This window comes from Perognathus longimembris, chromosome 23 (genome assembly GCF_023159225.1).
Source record: "Perognathus longimembris pacificus isolate PPM17 chromosome 23, ASM2315922v1, whole genome shotgun sequence".
Lineage (NCBI taxonomy): Eukaryota > Metazoa > Chordata > Mammalia > Rodentia > Heteromyidae > Perognathus > Perognathus longimembris.
The window spans coordinates 15,921,447-15,942,760 of NC_063183.1; the positions used below are offsets into that span (position 1 = coordinate 15,921,447).

General features: G+C 46.1%; 1 protein-coding gene and 1 long non-coding RNA gene across 4 annotated transcripts in view; one reads left to right on the forward strand and one right to left on the reverse strand.

Annotated features, from left to right (window-relative positions):
* Positions 1 to 372: 372 nt before the first annotated feature.
* LOC125341043 lies at positions 373 to 18,716 on the forward strand. Its single transcript, XR_007208868.1, has 3 exons — positions 373 to 446; positions 1,689 to 1,702; positions 18,533 to 18,716. It is a non-coding gene; the product is annotated as an uncharacterized LOC125341043 (long non-coding RNA).
* The window catches only part of Pdpk1 (3-phosphoinositide dependent protein kinase 1), a 69,952-nt gene continuing 51,212 nt past the window's right edge, over positions 2,575 to 21,314 (reverse strand). For 2 of the 3 annotated variants that reach the window (XM_048333050.1, XM_048333052.1), the window contains 9 exons: positions 20,972 to 21,069; positions 16,501 to 16,576; positions 15,067 to 15,135; positions 14,760 to 14,856; positions 12,369 to 12,542; positions 8,312 to 8,529; positions 5,318 to 5,375; positions 4,553 to 4,705; positions 2,575 to 4,257 (listed from right to left, as the gene is read on the reverse strand). In XM_048333050.1, coding sequence (XP_048189007.1) covers positions 4,141 to 4,257; positions 4,553 to 4,705; positions 5,318 to 5,375; positions 8,312 to 8,529; positions 12,369 to 12,542; positions 14,760 to 14,856; positions 15,067 to 15,135; positions 16,501 to 16,576; positions 20,972 to 21,069 — 1,060 coding nt within the window. In that variant the 3' untranslated portion in view covers positions 2,575 to 4,140. The remainder of the gene's footprint in view (positions 4,258 to 4,552; positions 4,706 to 5,317; positions 5,376 to 8,311; positions 8,530 to 12,368; positions 12,543 to 14,759; positions 14,857 to 15,066; positions 15,136 to 16,500; positions 16,577 to 20,971; positions 21,070 to 21,314) is intronic. The other variant, XM_048333053.1, reaches the window with a different exon arrangement.

A 21,314-nucleotide genomic window follows, 5' to 3' on the forward strand; every position in this document is an offset into this window, starting at 1 on the left:
CTCAAGACCAGTCAATCTACAGCACTATGGGCAGAGAGGAAAGAGAAGGTGGTCTTAAATCCATACCAGCCTGGGCATGCACCACACTGTACAAGAAAAAGGCTAGACCTTCTGAGGGGCACACAAATGAGTTTTTGTAAAACCCAATCATTTACATGGTTTCTTTTTCAAGCAGAGCCTTTACTCCACTATTGATCCCAAATAGCCCAATGAACTTTCTGAGTCTATAAACGTAATTACGAATCACCCACTAAGCACGTGGCAAGGTCAGTATACCACTTTCCATCTCTGCTAACTGCAGAAACAGATTCAGTACCATTGTGGTCACAAATGACAAGATTGTGAAAACATCACCAAGCACTTGGAAGCCATAGCAGCAGGAATGGAAGAGACTAACATGCAAGCATGACGAGATTCTTGCAATGAAAATAAGAAAACTGGTACACGTACACACACACACACACACACACACACACACACACACACACACACACACACACGGTTTTTAAAAAAAAGGCAGGGAGAGTCATATTCAAACATTCTTTGGAACACACAGCGTAGCAGTAACTGACTTAATTCAGAATCTACAGAACATCAGGAAGGAGGTCCTGTTATTGGAACGCAGAGCATCTAAATATGAAACCAAAAGGGATGTCTGTGACATGAAAAAGTTGTCTGACACAAAAACACCACTTGCAGGTATCTGAGGGAGAAAAATCTCTAGAGTCAAAAATCAAAAATTTATAAGGATATTCATCACAGCATTAAATAATGAAAACCCAGAACCCATCTACAAAAAGGAAATGGCCAGATAAATTGATAAAATTTACAACCATTAGACTATAATCACTAAATACATGCTTTTAACTGCTCATGGCATGGGGAAATGCTTAAGTATCAAGTGAAAAAGCTGGATGTAAAAGTATGTTGTGTGTTCCCAGTTTAGTTAGGAAAGCAAAAGAAAAAAAAGGAGGCTTGGGGGTGTAGCTCAGTGGTAAAGCACTTCCTGTACTTTGAGTTCCTGGGCTCAATTTCCAACACTGCAAAAAGGGGGGGGGGGCGAGAGAAAAGGGAAAAAGGGAGGGAGGACAAAGGAAATAATGTTGGGGGTGGAGGAGGATCTAGATCAAATGCACATTATAGTCCCTTGTTGGTGAGCTTACAGTTGATACTTTTACCAAGTGCCCCTTTGCTGGCATCTGGGACTCTATCACAGGGCCATCCTCAGACATGGACCACAGACACCAGAGGACTAGAGGTGAATTTCCACCAGCATTGCCTCTCAAAACACTTTCAGCAAACCTCCAACAAGGAGGGTTCAAAATGGCAGCCACACCACAGTGTCACCCCCTGCAGTGGATGGCAGCCACACCACACAGTGCCACTCCCTGCAGTGGAGGGGCTCAGAGCTCCACACAGGGATGCCAACTTCTTTAGCTGAGGCCACAAAGGGGTGGGACCCACCCATTCAAGACCAGTTTTCTGTGTCCTACTGTAGGGTACAGTGGACTGAGTTACAGTGACCAGCCTCATGTCCTCCCATGTTGGGAGAGACCACAAAAGATATGGTCCCAGCCTTTACACCCATCCTTGCCTATTTAGTAGGCCACAGGGTTCTCAGAGCTTCTGAACAACAGGGCCCTCCTTGCTCACCTTGACAGATCCCATGCATGTTGATGGGCATGCAGACACACACACACCTGTCCTAAAGTGTAAGGTATCTGCCTGCATGCTGTGGATGGCTCTAAGGATGACTGGAAAAAACTGAAGCTGAGGCTGGGAATATGGCCTAGTGGCAAGAGTGCTTGCCTCGTATACATGAAGCCCTGGGTTCGATTCCCCAGGACCACATATATAGAAAATGGCCAGAAGTGGCACTGTGGCTAAAGTGGTAGAGTGCTAGCCTTGAGCAAAAAAAAAAAAAAAAAGAAGAAGAAGAAGAAGCCAGGGACAGTGCTCAGGCCCCAAGTCCAAGGGCAGGACTGGCCAAAAAAAAAAAAAAAAACTGAAGCTGATGTAAGTCAGGAAAAAGAGACTGTGAGGACAGAGTGCTTTGACAAAGGAAGGACTTGGCTGGCAGCAGCATAGGGCAGTTGTCTCAGCTGCCCCACAGTGGTGACTGCAGTAATCAGGACACTGCTTGGTGAAGTGAGGAAGCAGTGGCACTCTCCAGGGGGAGGAGGTGATGAGACTCATTCTCCCACCCAAAGTTGGCTAGGCACTCTTTAATTAATCAAACCAAGCTTAAGCCCTCCTTTTTCCACTGTAGCCAAGTGCCAAAGTGATGCCTTCTTTGTGTGTGCAAGAGCCAGGGAGCCCCCTCCACACAGGTATGGGCTGTTCTCAGGAGGGCCAAAAGGGCTAACCAGCTACAAGGGAAAGGAGCCTGCAGAGGAATTCCAAGAAACAAATTCCAAGATGGCTCAACATCTTCACAAGCTAGGAGAGGGGCCCACAGGCCAAGGGCTGCAAGCCAAACAGTGCCACGCTCTCCAAGGACAGGCAAGACCTTGACCCTGGCTGCTGACCCACAGCTTTCACAGTGTGAACTGGAAAGCCCAGGGAACATTTTTACTCTAATCCAGCATTCCACACTAGCACTACAAGCAGGACCTACATCTGTACCTTACCCCAGCTTAAAAAGAGCCACTCGGCAGGCAGGCAGGTAGTGGGGACAAGAGAGAAAGGAAGCTTTTCTGTGCCTTTTGTTGGTGCCTTTGTGAGTCTACAGGAATGGAAAGGTTTTTGCCCTGGGGACAGGGAGTCACAGGTGTATCCATGAGCAGACTCTGTTCCTCTCCCTCCCAGAACCCAGGGTCTCCTCCAGGGACAGCTTAGGCAGAGAGGCACAGATGAGCCTCTCAAGAGTGCTCTGCCAGAGCAGCAAAGAGAGCCAGGCTGGTGTGTTCCCTGGCCACCCGTGTTATAGAGCAGAGCACCACCACAGAGTGTCTTGAAGAAGTGGCCCTAAGACTGGCAGGGGACACGAACAGGTAGGCCCAGGTTTGGGCTTAAGTGGGCTGTTCTCATGTCCCGGGCATCAGTGAATAACATTTTTAGGCAAAGTCCACTCTTTATGGACCAAGTAACCAGGCAATGCAAGAAGGCTTTTAGATTTTCAACGTAGAGACACTGAGCTAGCTGAGAAGTGTTTACCCATGATACAAATGGGCATGTGAGAATGGGCAAGAAACCGACACACCCTGAAACCGCTGGCACCAGGGCTCTCTCAGATTCTGCCTAAGCAGCCAGCAGCCTGCACACATAAACCTTTTCAAGACTCTCAGGAGGGTCTGAGGCCCTGCTTTCCCATGTAGAGGTCAACAGCCTAAGCTGTTCTGGAGCCTCTGGGGCAACTCTCGGCCTTGCCCAGGTACAATGATCCAGCTGGGTGCTGACCATTTCTCATCTGATGGCACTCCTCTTGACATGGTGTCCAGCTCCATTGATGGACACTGCTAGGAGGTGGGCTGCAGAAGTAGAACCTGTAGCAGCCTGCTCTGCCTGTCACCTCCAAAACAGGGAGCACAAAAATCAGGCAACCAAGCCCTGCTAGGGGGCACCTGAGGGGGCCAGCCACATCTCCAGGGTCGTGCATGATACTCAAGGAAGGGAGTGTACACACAGAACTAGCTAAGACCCTTGTGCCCACAGCAAGCTGGTGGTAGCTCTGCCCAGCAGAGGTGTGTAGAGGCTCCCCGGTGAAGTGTTCTGAGGGTGGGCACAAAAAGCCAAAACACACCCAGTCCCCCAGCCACAGCAGAAGCTGGGGCAGGTGGGAAGGGGTGGTGGCGGGCACATAGTTCCCATGGATGCTAGCAGGGGCTGGTGATGCCAAACATGGCCACTGGTCTGGGCAGGAGCTGGGTCTCCACGGGCACAACAGCATGTGGAAGCCTCCACAGAGCACAGAGAGCAAGCAAAGCGACCCTGAATTCCTGGTTGCTATTGGTTTTGTTCCTTGTGTAGTTGGGGTTTTTTTTTTTTCTTCTTTTCGTTTAAATAAAAAAGCTGCAAGGTTTCCGCCGTCTGCGCTTTCCTTGAGATGGCCGGCAGGTGGTCTGGAAGCGTCCTGGTGGCGGCCGAGCCGCGCTGGGGCAGGTGTCCTGGCAGCGAAGGGCAGCCCGGCCGCAGGACATGTCACTGCACAGCGGCATCTGGGTGGCTCTGGTATTGCTGCCTCCAAACCTCCTGGATCTTTCTGCACCACTTGTGAGCATTCCCACTTGGATCCATCAAGTAGTATGTCCGGTTAGGCTGCAAAGACAGAGCACCTAATGTCCTCCAGGGAGTTCCCTAACCCACCCAAACAGAGTACCTAATGTCCTCCTATAAGCACCTTCACCAGGTCTTCCTTCCACATGTGCAGAAACTAAACATGAAGATGAGTGACCCACCCTAAACGGAGAGCCAGCACAGAGTGCTCCAGGAAGACCTAAGCCATTAATGCAGAGCCCTAACTGCCCCCAGGCCAAAGTAAGAGATGCTCTCCATCAGGCTCAGAGGTCTTCCTAAAACACTGGCAGGCAAGAGCTCCTTAGGACAGACTCACCGTGTGGACAAAGAAAGTTTTAAAATTCTTGGCCTCTGGTCGGAGTTCTTGTGACCATGGAATTTCACCTTTCAGGACTTTGTTGACAGGATCAACATAATATAAATGCGGCCCTTCTGTGAGCAATAACTGCCTTCGCCGTGCAAATAAACCCTGACCAAAAACAAGAAACAAACAAACAAACAAAAACCTGTGTTACTGAAGCACAGAGAGGACCAATCTATACAGGAAGAATACTATTCAGCCACCACTCATCTGATAGACCTCCTCCTCTAGTTTCATAGGCCCTGCTGGTGAGCTCACAAAGATGTGCCACTGAAGGCAGCCTACTGTCCTAGGCCTATTGACTCCTCTAAAGCAGAGTCTCTCTCTTACAGGACAGGCTTCAGTCTACTTTGTGAAGATTCTTACACTACAAAGGGATTCCAGGAGCCCCATGTTCAAAAGAGACTCATGTTAACATGGTCTGATAAATGCTGCACAATTCTGTTAGTTCATAATATGTAGTACCAAAAATAGCCTAAATGTAACAGAAACTTTAGCCTGGTGAACTCTGCATCATGCAGCAATGGGAAACTGAGCTGCAAAGCTAGAACACAGCAGTGGCTTTCTACCTGCCCATTTCCTACTCCTCCCCACTGTGGGACTCTAAAGAGCATGCCAGGACAATAGACACTATATCCTGCAGGTCATGAGCTGATCCAAGTTTAGAGGTATGAGGCTGATGTACAGAGGAGGACAAAGAGCAGCAATGACCCAACTCACCTTTCGCTTATCTACCGGACCCATTTTTAGTATGAGATTATTTTCTACAAACTGGTGCCTACAAAAACAGAAAACAAGAATGAGACACAACAATTCTCCACATACCTCCCTTCGAATAAACTCCCCAGGACCTCCATGCGCAGGCACTGAGTTAGCCAACCCTGCCCTTCACAGATCCAGCCTCTCTTTAGGACCAGGAAGTGGCTCCAAAAATGCAATGTACAGGGGCTGGGAATATGGCCTAGTGATACAGTGCTCGCCTTATATACATGAAGCCCTAGGTTCAATTCCTCAGCACCACATATATAGAAAAAGCCAGAAGTGGCACTGTGGCTCAAGTGGTAGAGTGCTAGCCTTGAGCAAAAAGAGAAGCCAGGGACAATGCTCAGGCCCCGAGTTCAAGGCCCAGGACTGGCAAAAAACAAAACAAAAACAAAATGCTTTGAATGGTGATCTCAATTCTCAACCTCTTGAGTAGCTACAGTGATAGCAGAATCTACATTCTTATAGTCACCTCTCAGCACTGGCTAGCTACATAACAAAAATGGTGAGTGGAGGGTTGGGGATATGGCCTAGTGGCAAGAGCGCTTGCCTCGTATACTTGAAGCCCTGGGTTTGATTCCCCAGCACCACATATACAGAAAATGGCCAGAAGTGGCGCTGTAACTCAAGTGGCAGAGTGCTTGCCTTGAGCGGGAAGAAGCCAGGGACAGTGCTCAGGCCCTGAGTCCAAGGCCCAGGGCTGGCAAAAAAAAAAAAAAATGGTGAGTGGAAACAATGGCACAAAACTAAAAGACAACACACACATCATAATCACATTACAAAAGTGACCATCACTATAAAAACAAAACAGAACAACAACAAACAACAACAACAAAACTGGAGAGACAGCCTCTCCCCTAATTGTAGATCCTTCTGGGAATCAACTTTAGGATTAAGATGTTGTTCTTAAGTATACTCCATGCCAGAATTCTAGTTTAGGGCCTGAAATTGAGTCAGTAGGACCACAAACTCTTGAAAGATCCAACTTTAGATCTGATTTAAGACCATATTTTCTGGCTGGGTTGTAGTTCAGTGGCAGACTGTGTGTACTTAGTAGCATGCACCAGGCCCTAGGTCCCTGGGTTCACTTCTCAAGATAGGGAGGGGAGACCTGGCTTTTCTACCACAGTAATAAACACATTTTTTATTCAAATAAGGCAGGAATGTGGAAGAGAAAATTTCAAACACTGGCTCTGACTTAATACACATTGTCAGTATGTACAGCTTATTTTGCCTCCTTGGAGCATAAGAGATTGATTGTCTTCATGTCTACAGTAGGGTGAGGAACACCCAGCCTGTACATTTGGTCTAGAGTTGCCAACACAACTGCAGGCAACACTCAAAATTCAATAAATGGAGGAGCTTTTTTCACAGCATTACCAATACCAGCTACCATCACATGCAAATGTCCTCATCTGGGGACAGCTTACTTCACTGGGTTAAAGTTAATAGCTACTGGTTTATGGTCTATCATATTTGAGGTGCCAGGGATGGAACTCAAGGCCTCATGCATGCTAAGTATACACTCTACCATTAGGCTACATTTACACCTCTGAGTACTATCTGACTCCACTGGAATTCCTGATCTGAGGTTCTACTAGAGAAATACTATGCTTTATATCTGAAAATAGACTACGGTCAACCATATAAATACCTGCACACCTGCCCAGGGGGCAAAACACATGTAAGAAGGGCTAAGTTAGTGGAACCCAATCCCACTAAGCTCCACTGACCACAATTTTGACCCCCTAACCTAACCTGATCAGATCAGCTTTCCTAGGGAGACCATACCACCAATGGCCTAACCTCAGGTCACAACCAACATTTTGTGGGATTTAATAACAAACAAGATTTTGAACAAGAAAGGGAGGAAGCCAGGTACCAGTGGTTCACAACTGTAATCCTAGCTACTTAGGAGGTGAGATCTGAGGATCATGGTTCAAAGCCAGTCCATGCAGGAAGGTCCATGAGATTCTTAATCACAGAAAACATTGAAGTGGCTCTGTGGCTCAAGTGGTAGAGCACTACTCCAGCAAAAGAAGCCCAGAGACAGTGCCCAGGCCCAGACTTCAAGTCCTAGGATTGGCAAAAAAAAGAAACAATGGAATAACGGAAGCAAGAAATGACCCATGGGGGCAATATCTCCCATCTCAGAGGTATTTAATAAACATGTAAAACACAACACACAGACCTTTTTCTAAAAGCTGGAGATTTCTTTTTTTTTTGCCAGTCCTGGGGTTGAACTCAGGACCTGAACACTGTCCCTGGCTTCCTTGTGCTCAAGGCTTACACTCTACCACTTGAGCCACAGCATCCACTTCTGGTTTTTTCTGCTCATGTGGTACTGAAGAATCAAACCCAGGGCTTTGTGCATGCTAAGCAAGGCTCTTCTACTAAGCTGTATTCCCAGCCCCTGGAGATTTCTTACAAGGACCAACATAGAAAGTTCAAACTATAGACATGTGTAACACCAAAGAATTCCACAGATAAAAGAAAGATAAAGTGTGAGGACCCAAGTTCAAGTCCTGAAAGCAGCATAAAACAAGTGGTACTCTTGTACATGTTATAAATCCAATGTCTGGCTTAAGAGAAGGGAACTGGACTCTAGTGTCTGCCAGTGTCTTACTCCGCCATGCCCTGTCATTTAGTAAAATGTCTGCTTTGATACCAATAAAAATAAAAACATCTGCTTAACAAGACCCCAAGTTCAAATCCTTTACCTAGAATGTACAGATACCAGAGCCATTTTCAGTCTTTCCCACTGGAGGTAGAACACCCAAAGGTGTAAACCCACTCAACCCCCAGCTCTAGTCTCCTGACACCCCTTGGAGGCACTCCTCCTGCAGAGTACTCAAGGTACTGGGGTATCACAAGGCTAAGCAGTCCAACTGTAATGCCTACTCTCTAGGTTCACTTGTTTCTAGAAAGAGGTCGTTTGTCTACAATTCTTACCAAGGATTTCCACCGGCCTGCTTCTCTAACAGTAACTTCTTCTCGTCGTCAGAAAACTGTAAGTCCAGTTCAAAAGAGTTAGAGTCCAAATCGTGGATGTACTGCTCTATGTTGCTGCCCGACCTGTGGGGCAGGCTGGAATCCACTGCAGACAGCGAGTGGGAGGAGGAGGAAGAGGATACTTGCATGCAGCCAAACTGGCTCAGAAGATTGTCATACTGCAGGGAAGGAGAAAGGAGAAAGGCACCTCAATTTGTTTCTAGGATCAAACCCCTTCCCCACATACTGCCTACTCTATAGCCTTCTAACACCTGCTGAGCTTACACTCATTCTCTGCTCCTTTGGGTATATGTGAACAGCTGTGATTCTCCACTGGCCATCTTGCTGCTAGGTTAAGGCAAGACTGGACCTTCCTGCTGAGTCCCTCTTCTGATAGGAACAGGGGTCAGAGAGGATCTACATACAACTCAGCCATCATCTCCAGGGAGGAGAGACCTTGACATAGCACTAACAAGGGTGGCAGTGAAATGAGATGCAAGCCCAATACCAGTGGCTCATGCCTGTAATCCTAGCTACTCAGGAGGCTGAGATCTGAAACTGGCAGTTCAAAGCCAGCCTGGGCAAGAAAGTCTATAAGACTATTATTTCCAATTAACCACCAAAAGCAGTAGAGTTCTAGCTTTGAGCAAAAAAGCTAAGGGACAGTGCCTTGGCTGAGTTTAAACCATAAGATTAGCACTTGGCTTGCACGTTCAGCTGGTTCTCTACCACTTGAGTCATGCCTCCAACCCAAAAATATTCCTTTCTAATCTCAGTAGAGATCAATCAGATTTGACAAAGTTTTGCTCATGTGGAATGTTTGTGAGTAGTTCTATTTTTGGGTCAATACAATTGTAGTTTTCTCTAAAACTTTATGCCAGGGCTGGGAATATGGCTTAGTGGCAAGAGCGCTTGCCTCCTACACATGAAGCTCTCGGTTCGATTCCCCAGCACCACATATATAGAAAACGGCCAGGAGGGGCGCTGTGGCTCAGGTGGCAGAGTGCTAGCCTTGAGCAGGAAGAAGCCAGGGACAGTGCTCAGGCCCTGAGTTCAAGGCCCAGGACTGGCCAAAAAAAAACACCTTTATGCCAAATCTGATTAATCGCTACTGATACTAGAAAAGCATATTTTGGGGTTGGAGGCATGACTCCCCTTTTGTCCTAAAATACCCTTTGTGCCCAGACTTGAGCTGAGCTCAAGATTGCCTCTGTTCTCTCACAGCTGTCCACTGCAGAGAACTCAGCCCTTAGAGCTAGTAGTTCCCCACCCTGCTCCTGCATCTGCCTATGTGCTACCAATTGGCAACATTCCCTTAACACAGCAGGAGCTGGTAGGGTCGTCATGCCCTCCCTGCTGGGCCTGTCATACCTGGAGAAGTCCTGCCCAGGGGCAGCAGGTGGCCCTTCGGCCTGTGGACTACATGCCCTGTTCCCATCACTTCTCCTCCTCCTCATTCCCAGGGGCTGAGCTGAGCTCTGCATAGACCCCACATGTGTGCACGGAGAGAGAATCCTGGATATGGTGTCTTGAGGAGAAGTGAGGAGAAGGGCATTTTAGAACAAAAGGGGAATATGCTGTATAGGTAAGAGATAAAGTTGACCTCTGATCTTTAAGAAGAGAAAGCATTGTTAATAGATCTACCAATCTTGGCTAGCAGCCTCTACTAAATGAAAACATGCAAAATCTATAATTAAGGACTTCTACTCCCAACTATCAGACACCAGAAATGAATAAATGAACCAGAAACAAGTTCAAGAATCTGCATTAAATTGCAAGCACAATGATTCTTTATCCTCATTTCCTGCATGGGAGCAAGTAATATTTCTCTTTTTTTCCATCTCTTCCTACCTTAGCCTGATATACTAAAATCCTTGATTTAAAAAAAGAAAAACTGCCAAAATGAAAACCAGTATGAAATTTCTAACCACAATAAAATGGATAAATTGAGGCTTCATTCAAAAAAGGAATATTATATATCAACACAAACAAATGAAAGGATATAGATGTCTCTCACAAAAATATTACCTATTGTAGACTTCCACTTATGTGAAGTTCAAAAATAATAGGTAGAGGGCTGGGGATATGGCCTAGTGGCAAGAGTGCTTGCCTCGTATACATGAAGCCCTGGATTCGATTCTCTAGCACCACATATACAGAAAATGACCAGAAGTGGCACTGTGGCTCAAGTGGCAGAGTGCTAACCCTGAGCAAAAAAGAAGCCAGGGATAGTGCTCAGGCCCTGAATCCAAGCTCCAGGACTGGCCCTGAGTCCAAGCTCCAGGACTGGCCAAAAATAATAATAATAACAATAACAACAGGTAGAATGAACTTATGATAATACAAGTCCACCTTTAAGAAGCAAAGCTGGGCGCCGGTGGCTCATGCCTGTAATCCTAGATATTCAGGAGGCTGAGATCTGAGGATCTAAGTTCAAAACCAGCCCTGGTAGGAAAGTTCATGAAACTCATCTCCAATAAACCACCAGAAAACCAGAAGTGGCACTGTGGTTCAAGTGGCAGATCACTAGCCTCAAGCTGAAAAAACTTGGGAAGAGTACCTAGGCCCTGAGTTCAAGTTCAGGACTGGGGGAAAAAAGAAGAAGGTATGGGGCTGGGAATGTGGCTTAGTGGTAGAATCCTTGCTTAGCATGCACGAAGCCTTGGGTCCGATTCTTCAGAACCACATAAACAGAAAAAGCCAGAAGTGGTGCTACAGCTCAAGTGGTAGACCACTAGCTTTGAGCAAAAGCAGCTCAGGGACAGTGTCCAGGCCCTGAGTTCAAACCCCAGGACTGGCAAAAGGAGGAGGAGGAAGTGGTGTGGTGGTGGTGGGGCAAGGAGGGGAGAAGTAGAAAGAAAAGGGAGAATAACTGAGAAAGACAAAATAGGCAAAACAAAGTATTCTAGCTATGGAAATGTACTTTTTAAAAAGGGGGTGGGAATTGGGGAGGAGGGAAGGTGGGAGAAAAATGAGGGAGGAGGTAACAAGTTTGACAAGAAATGTACTCGTTACCTTATGTATGTAACTATAACCCCTCTTTACATCACCTTGACAATAAAATTAATTTTTTTAAAAAGGGGTGAAAGTAGTGATTATTAAGTAGCTTTGGAAAACTAGCCAAAGCTAGAATTCCTCAAGTGGACTTCCATGAATGATAATTATTATAATAGTAGCAATTCACAAAGACAGCTCAAATCAGAAAAACGGACTTTCAAAGATGATAAAGTTTCAGAATCACATTTAAATATTGGGGCTACAATTCAAGATGGTGAGAAGAGCTTGGGTGAGGAAAACTAGGTAATGGCAAACTCCGTGACTTTTCTGTCCCTTTTGTGCATATTTCTCAGCTTCTAGGAGAAAAGTTTTAAGAACAAACTGCACTTCAGGCCATGTCTATAGTCAACCTTGAGACACAAGCAGCCTCCATGTCAGTGACGGCAGGCACTCACAGACCCCAGGGGCTGCACTGCTCAGGACTAGGACTTAGACAGGCCTTTTCCTGCTGAATATTAAGTTGCAGGGATCAGGGTCCACCTTCAAAGACCACATCCTGTGAAGTTCAAAGCAGCAATACCCCAGGTTTTGCTTGGAAAGTAGCATTCCAGAATGCCTTAGAAGCTATTATAAAGGCACCGTGCTAAAAGCCACCAATGATGAGTTACCAGGAAGTCCCAGCACCAGGAGCTGAGAGACAAGGGCATGACCCAAAGATCAAGAGCATGACACTTCTCCCTTACTCAGCAGTCCAGCCCCACTCCCCCCACCAGGCCCTTCTCAGTTAAAGGAATGAGAAAAGGGAGGAGTCCTCCCCCAAAGTCTGTGGGCCATGGCCTCACAGCAGCAAAGTGTAAACCACCAATGGATCCACAATACTGGCTCATATATTTTAGACACTAATCATATCCATTGGGGCCCTGTGGCACATGGGCATGAAGCTCCTATACACAGAGGGGCCACATTCATATAGCGTGGCAAACAAACTCTGCCCAAGCTACCCCCACAGGTGCCAGCTTACATTGCCATAGCAGTCCTCGTCGTCCTCTGACATGGCTGGCAAGTAAGCCGTGAGCTTCGGAGGTGTCTGCTGATGCAGATTCGCCCACAGGATGGACTCAAAGAATGGATGCGCTTTGAGAGGTCCGTACCCTTCCATCTCTTCACAGCCTAACCGCTTTGTGGCATCTAAAACCTTAAATGACAGTCAACACAAACCACTGTCAAGGTTAAAATGCAATTTGGACTATTCTGACCAACTATTTCCAACCTCCTGGGAAGCTCCTGGGAAGAACAAGGGTGCTATAGCCCACTCCCTGTCTGTTTGCTCCCACATCAGGGATAGACTGCTTGGGGTTCCTGACTCACCTCAAGACTCTACACCTTCCCTCCCACAGATAAAAACCAATCTCAAACTCAAAATATAGACAGCAACCAGACGCCAGTGCCTCACATCTATAAACCTGACTGCTCAGGATGCTGGCGTCTGAGGACTATCTCAAAGCCAGCCTGCTCTTCAAGACTCTTATCTCCAATTAACAAGAAAAAATCTGGAACTGGAAGTGTGGCTCAGGAGGCAAAGTACCAGCTGTGAATGAAAAAAGCCAAGTTCAAGTCCTAATACTGGCAGAAAGGACAGGGAAAGGACAAGGACAGGACAGGACAAGGGCAAGACAAGGACAAGGACAGGACAGGACAAGACAGGAAAGGAAAGGGGAAGGAGGGAGGGAGGGAAGGAGGGAGGGAAGGAAAGAGGGAGGGAGGGAGGGAGGGAGGGAGGGAGGGAGGGAGGGAGGGAGGAAGGAAGGAAGGAAGGAAGGAAGGAAGGAAGGAAGGAAGGAAGGAAGGAAGGAAGGAAGGAAGGAAGGAAGGAAGGAGAGAGGGGAGAGAGGGGAGAGAGGGGGAGGGGGAGACAGAGACAGAGAGAGAGAGAGAGAGAAAGAGAGAGAGAGAGAGAAGCAAAATTCCTTTTAAAGCACAAGTCAAAAATACTAAAACAGCTGGGCACTGGTGGCTCATACCTGTAATCCTGGCTACTCTGGAGGTTAAGATTTAAGGACTGTAATTCACAGCCAGCCTGCGTAGTAAACTCTGAAACTCTTATCTCCAATAAACTACTAAAAAGCTGAGAATCGAGCTGTGGCTCGAGTGGGAGAGCCCTAGCCTTGAGGGGGAAAAAAAGGCAGCTAAGGGACAGCACCCAGGACCTGAGTTCAAGCCCTAGGATGGGTACTAAATAAATAAAACCCAAAATAAAGGAGAAGTGAACTGATGGCTCTAACCACAAAGAGAAGGAAGAGGGCTGGGGATATAGCCTAGTGGCAAGAGTGCCTGCCTCGGATACACGAGGCCCTAGGTTCGATTCCCCAGCACCACATATACAGAAAACGGCCAGAAGCGGCGCTGTGGCTCAAGTGGCAGAGTGCTAGCCTTGAGCGGGAAGAAGCCAGGGATGGTGCTCCGGCCCTGAGTCCAAGGCCCAGGACTGGCCAAAAAAAAAAAAAAAGAGAAGGAAGAGATAATCAGTCTGGGAAGATGCTCTCACAGATGCAGAGTGGAACATCATCTCCCCCAGGGATGAAGTTGAGCCCTCCAGGCTCCCAAGGGGATCAAGTCTACTTCTCACTGAGGGATAAAGTGGGGAAAAGAGGCCAGGAGGATGTAGTTGATCCTGGTCTTGCCTCTATAGAGGTAGAACTGACCTTATTCCTAAAGAACTAGAAAGGAGGGAAGCTCCAAAGCCACAACGGCTGGGAAGTTTCATTCTCTAAAATATAAATGGGCACATCTTTCCCAGGTAAACCTGTTTCTCTCTGCCTCATTACATGATTGATCTAAAGCTTGCATGCAGCTTACACTAAAGGTGATATCAGCATATGTCAGAGTAGAATTCACAGCCATCTGCCACTGTAATAAATCCCAGTTTCTCCAGCAGCAACTTAACATGCCATGTAATACTGATGAGCACATGTAGAATGATATAGTAATTTCCTGTCTTATTAAAGTCAAGAGTCAGACATTTGGAAAGTGAAAGGGATTATAATGAGAGGAGATGGTATAAAGATATGAGTCTGTCTATAATCATTGTCAACCCTAAATGAATCTTTCCTTCAGCAGGAGGGCCTCTAGGCTGCTTCTCTGAACTTGGGGTCAGAGGATGCACCGAGTGGCTGTGGGACCCCTCAACATAGAAAATTCAAAACGCAGGGCTAGGAATATGGCCTAGTGGCAAGCCCTGGGTTCGATTCCTCAGCACCACATATGTAGAAAAAGACCAGAAGTGGTGCTGTGGCTCAAGCGGCAGAGTGCTAGCCTTGAGCAAAAAAGAAGCCAGGGACAGTGCCCAGGCCCTGAGTTCAAGCCCCAGGACTGGCAAAAAAAAAAAAAAGAAAAGAAAATTCAAAACACTTACCAAGAGTTTTTCCACAAGGTCTCTTGCCTTAGGAAAGAATTTTTCTGGGAAGTCATATTCCAATTTAATGATCTTCTGAAATATAAGATATTCATTTCTGTGAAATTAAAAAAAAAAAGAGGAAGTCACTTGAGCGGGACCCTTTTGAACCTCCAGTGCCAGTGCCCTTGGCACATGTCAGTACTGCACTTGCCTCAAGCCACCCACAAACCACCAAGCCCTGCACAGTTGCACCTCCCAGCTGTGTATGAGCCCTGGTGTTACCCGCCTACCTGCTGTCAGCTGAAAAGTGCAGGCTCATTCTTACCCGGCTCGGAAAGGTGGGAGTCCTGCCACAAGTTGGTATATTATGCATCCAAGAGCCCAAAGGTCTGAACTTTAAAGTAGGAAAAAGACAAAGAAAAATGGTATTGGCAAAAGTAACAAGCAAGGTTTATTTCCACTCTACCTACACCACCCAAGATTCAGCCTCCCTGTACTCCTGTCCCTTAAAACAAGGTATGTTTATGATTTAAACCTACTGTATGGTATGGGTAGGGTTTCAAAAAAATGGGATGACTTGTTTCAATGAGCACTTTAAAAATTCTAGTACAAGCTGAGCACTGAGATCTGAGGATCGTGGTTTGAAGCCAGCCCAGGCAGGAAAGTCCATGAGACTAATTTCCAGTTAATCACCAGAAAACCAGAAGTGGAGCTATGGCTCAAAGTGGTAGAGCACTAGGCTTGAGCAAAAGAGCTCAGTGGTAGTGCACAGGCCCCCCCCAGGCCTAGCACCACAACCAACCAAAAAAAAAAAAATCTTATATAAGCTAGGTGTTGGAGGCTCATGCTTATAGTCTTAGCTACTCAGAAGGCTGAAATCAGAGGATCACAGTTCAAAGCCATCCTGGGCTGGGAAGTCCATGAGGCTTTTATCTCCAATTAACCACCATGAAACTCCAAGTGGTCCTGTACCTCTAAGTAGTGAAGTGCTAGCCTTGAGCAAAAGAGCTCAAGGAGGGCTGGGAATGTGGCTTAGTGGTAGAGTGCTTGCCTAGCATGCATGAAATCCTGAGGCTGAGATCCAGAAGAACATGATTAAAAGCCAGTCCAGATAGAAAAGTTCATGAGACTTATTCCAAAATAGACTGGCAGTGTGGCTCAAGTGTAGCAATGATGCTTGGGCAGCTGGGAGCAGAAGGTAGAACTTGAGGGTGGATAAGATCTGTGAGGTCATCTCAATGTATAGAGAGGGGACATAAGAGCTGCACATACTAGGAAAACATGTTGGCAGGAAAGGTGGAAGCTTCAGTGTCCCTCATATGTGGGACTCAGGACATCTAGCTGTGGTCATAACGGTTCTGCTTTCTTTCTCCTTCCTTCACTTACTGAATTTATTTATTGTCTTACTTATTTTTGTGCTGGTGCCAGAGCTTGAACTTAGGGCCTCAAGCTCTTGCTTTAGCATTATTGCTGATGGCTAGTATTTTACTAGCCTGAATGGATCAAGAGTGCATCTGAGTTAGCCATAGCTTTACTGCCCTAGCCAGCCATGCCAGTTCCACCCCTCAGCACTAAGAGGAAGGTGCTTCTCTGTTAGACTTTTCCTAAAGTTGGAACTGGAAGATACTACCCTTCCATCTGCCTGATCTGTAGTAACTTGACGTGGCCTACAGCACAACAGCAGCGAACTCTGCTCTTCCTTTGTGAAGAAACCTAATAGCTGACATGGAGAGGAGTACTGTTGGAAAAAAGTGATTACCTCTTACAGGCCGACTTCTCCGTGAGCAGCTCTGGAGAAACATACTGAGCTGTTCCTACGAATGAATTGGCCCTAGCTGAGAAGAGGAGAAAGAGAGAAACGGTCACACTTCAAAGCGCATTCCTTACCTTCTACCACAGTGGCTGGCTAGTCCATTGTCAGGACAGTACAGTGTGAACACAGAAGGTAGCCAAGCTCATCATGAGCTTGGCACTGGTCACCAGGAATGAACTGGTAACTCCTAGGAATCCAACTGTCCGGACTCCACCTGATGACACCTGCTGAGCCCCAGAACATGTGCCCTCATCCCTGGCACTACCACCCCCACCTGACAACTGAGTACAGAAGGCACTTGTCACATTCATTCATCATAATGCCACTACACAGGGGCAGTATGAAGAAAAAGATCCTGTGTGTGTGGTCAGTGATGAACACAAGGCAGCTGCCAACAGATTGATGTAGGCCAGGAAGCACTTCTTCTCAGTCACCAACAGCTCAGGAAGGAAGATTCAGCCCTCCATTCCAGGAACCCTCCCCATTCTGATGTCTCCAGTCCCAGCTTGTATGATACTTACCTGCAGGCCACAGGGCTGGCACCCAGACACTCTAGACCCACTCATCATTGGAGACCTCTTGACAATCCCAGACCCAGAGGACCAAGGGGACTCATCAGCTGCCATGCAGGCCGACAGTCCTGTTTCTGAGCCTCTCCAGCCATAGCCCTGCTAACATGGACTAGCCTGGTTGGCTCCTCAGCCCTATAAATGGTCCTTTCAGTACATGGTTTTCTTGGAAGATTTCATGGCTTCCTTTGTGTCCTGCAAGGCTCCTGAAAATTACTGGAAAGAAAAACCATGAAGGCTCAAGAGGAAAGAAACCAAACCAAGAGCCAAAATAAAAGGAGGGCATTCAACTAAGTAATGAACCAAAGAAGCTTAAATGAAAACATGAAAGCCCATCAAATTGGCCATGCTAAAGTGATGGCAAGGCCACATAGGAAGAGAAGCAGTAGATGGTCTGAGGTTCTAGACAGTGGCCATCCACAGGTAGAGCTGTGGAGCCACTGCAGTGAAGGAAGCTTCCTGTCCACACTCTAGCCACTCACTGACATCTGCTGGTCACTTCCTTTAGATGAGCCTCTGTGCTTGGACTGATACCAGAAAAGCCTCCATAGATCAGAATATAAGTTTCCAGAAACAAACCCCAAGTCTAAACCTCCAGGATAACGTGAGCTCCCCAAGGCTTCTGGAAAGAGAGCAAAAGCCAGGGATAGATGAAGGACTTACTCCAAGTAACATAGCTGCTCTCACCAGGACACAGCCACTTGGTGAGGACAAGTAAAGTCCTCGTGGACCCTCCAGGCCCTCAATAGCTGCCCTGCTTCATCACATACCACCTGACCTTGTGCCTAGAACCCCCCCCCCCCCAAACGCACCTATAGGATCCCCTAGATGGAGGTCTGTGGTGAACAAACAGACTGAGGGAGACAGTGCAACATGCTCACTGAACAGCTGAGGAACCTAGGACCTGGCTCCCACCAGCACTTTATTTAGAAGCTTTCAAGATGTTTTTGGGAAACTATCTCTGCAGCAAAGTAAAAAAGAATCCAATCAGAAAGAAATTCTAAGATTATGAACAACTTCAAACAGAAGGTGAGAATAAGTTACTAAAACAAATCATGTGTTATTCTTTTTCCCTAAGGAGCAAGAAAATCTCCTCTGCCACCTCCTCCATATACAAAAGCAATTGTCCCTTATTGGTAACAATGTAACAACTTTTAGCTTCCTGCTTCCAAAAAGAAAAGGTTTATTTCATCAAAGAGTTTAAATTTTTATATATGTTTAAGTAGCTATAGAGCAACAAGGGCAGCCCTGGACTAAATTATCAAACTGTGAAGAAAATCTGTATGAATAAAGAAATGCCTTAAAGCACAATCCAGCTGGAAGGTTCCCACCGTTGAGCACAGTGGGTTTACCTCAGCTGAGAAGAGTACTAGCACAGGCATGATAAGGAACTGACAGATCCTCACCAGAAAATCTGATTTAATTGTCATGGACTATATCTACAGCTATGAGGTTACACCAAGTCCATAAAAATAAGATTATCCGAAAATAAGATGGCCACTACTTACTAGGAACCAGTCAAAGAGACCCAGGAGTCTGAGGGCATATCAAAAGTACCTGAAGGAGGGGGGTGGGAATGTGGCTTAATGGTAGAGTGCTCGCCTAGCATGCATGAAGCCCTGGGTTTGATTCCTCAGTACCACATACACAGAAAAAACCAGAAGTGGATGCTGTGGCTAAAGTGGTAGAGTGCTAGCCTTGAGCAAAAGGAAGCCAGGGACAGTGTTCAGGCCCTGAGTCCAAGCCCTAGGACTGGCAAAAAAAAAAAAAAAATGGTGATCCATTTTCTAAGAAAGATTTGTATGATGTGAAAGCACCTGCCATGTTCAATATAAGGAATATTGGAAAAACAATAGTCATGAGGACTAAAGGAACCAAAATCGCATCTGATAGCCTCAAGGGTTGGGTGTCTGAAGTGAGCTTTGCTGATGTGCAGAATGATAAAGTTGCATTTAGAAAATTCAAGTTAATTACTGAAGATGTTCAAGGCAAGAACTGCCTGACCATCCATGGCACGAATCTCACCCGAGACAAAATGTGCTCCATGGTCAAAAAGTGGAGACCAGATTGAAGCTCATGTTGATGTCAAGACTACAGATGGTTATTTGCTTCATCTGTTCTGTGTTGGTTTTTACTAAAAAACTATCAAATCCGCAAGACTTCCTATGCTCAGCATCAGCAGGTCCGCCAGATCCAGAAGATGATGGAAATCATGACCCAAGAGGTGCAGACAAATGACATGAAAGAAGTAGTTCATAAATAGATTCCAGACAGCATTGGGAAAGATGTAGAAAAGGCTTGCCAGTCTATTTACCCACTGCATGATGTCTTTGTTAGAAAAGTAAAAATGCTTAAGAAGCCCAAGTTTGAATTGGGAAAACTTATGGAGTGGCATGGTGAAGGTGGTAATTCTGGAAAAGCTACTGGGGATGAGACTGGTGCTAAAGTTGAGCGAGCTGATGGATGCAAACCACCTGTCCACGAATCTGTTTAAAATTCAGTGTTTTAATAATGACAAATAAAAGGCCTATTTGTGATGGTTAAAAAAACAAAAGTGCCAGAAGGAGAAACAGGGCACAAAGCTATGCCATCGGAACAAACAAAACAAGAGCATCTTCCTCAATTCCAAGCCTTGTATCATTCCCCAGGGATGACACTTTAGAACTTGCTGAACTCCCCAACCAAGGCCCCTCAGGGCCTAGACAGAGGTCAAGCACAGACAGAACCTGAACATAAATTCTCCAAATGAATATTACCAGGGGTAAATATAAGGTTCCCTGTAGGAGAAGCCATCAGCTCCTTCCAGCAGCATTTTGTGGACAGAATGCATATCACTGAAATGGGTTTTCCTCCTCTACCTGGCTATTATCATTTCCAGCTTCCAAGAACCAGTTTGCATTGATGGAGAAGCTGAAGCACCACCACATTTCAATGCCACATCCCATTTCAGAAAGCAATCATGGCACCATGATGCTTCTGTCAGATTCCTTCTCCTCTACCCCTCCCTCCCCCTGCCCTAAGCCTGTGGCCAGCACGCATTCCCCAGCATTGTCCTTCAGGGTCTTTCTCTCACAGGGACCCTAAGTGCAGGCAGAGACCAAGTAGCTCTCATGACCACAAGAACACATACATCAGGGCCAAGACCCCTTTGCAAGATCAACTATTAACCCACATGTCAACACCCTTCCTCTTAGACCACATCCTCTCTACTAAGGTTACAGAAAAAGTTTAATTGCATTTCTTTATACCTCTGGAGTGTGTAGCTTCCATTCAGTCAGCATCAGAAAGTCAGTCAGTTGTTCCCTGGCTTCTAGATGGCTCTGGCCACTTTCCTGACTCAAGTAGGCTACAATTTTGTAGAACCTCCTTCTGGTACTGAAGGCCAAATGCTAACTCAAAAGGACAGGACTTGGAAGGTCAGCAAGTACATAAAGACATAACCAGCAGCAAAATCAGCCCCCATTCCTATAATTTTATAGATGCTACAATCAAGATGCTCGGGCCACTACAGGTATCTGCATCTGCTGAAGGGCACACAGAGAGACAGGCAGGCAGAAGGCACCAGAGTCCAAGAGCATGTCTCCTGAGACATTTCCAACAACATCTACAGGAGCCAATCTCATACCTAGTACACTGGCACTTTGGAGAATCATGAACCACCAGAGCCTCCCTCTCTCCCTCCACTACTAGACCCACACATGCTGCCTAAGACCCTGTGGCAGGCCACCAGCACAGGCATCATGATGTCCTGCATTAACAATAAAGAAGACATAATGCAACACATTTATTGAAGTTGCTCTAAGCTTTAAGCACAGTCAGGTTCTACTGGAAATCAAACTCACACAAACCTTGTTTGCTCTCTGGAGATAATACTTTTGCTGTTCCAAAATCTGTGATCTGGATGTGCATATCTTCATTTAACAAAATGTTTTCAGGTTTAAGGTCCCTGTAAAAGTAGATTTTTACATGTGAAAAGAGCCGCATTATAATTCTGCATTGTAATAAAACATAACTGATGAATACTTGGTCATATTTACAGATTAAAAATCAAGAATCTAAGCCCCAAAGTTCACACGAAACGAACAGAAAATGCATACAATAATGACAATCAAATTATATCAACTCATAACTACATTTATCAGTTTTAATAAACTTTTGAGGCAGAAATAACCTGTCATTCTTCAATTCATA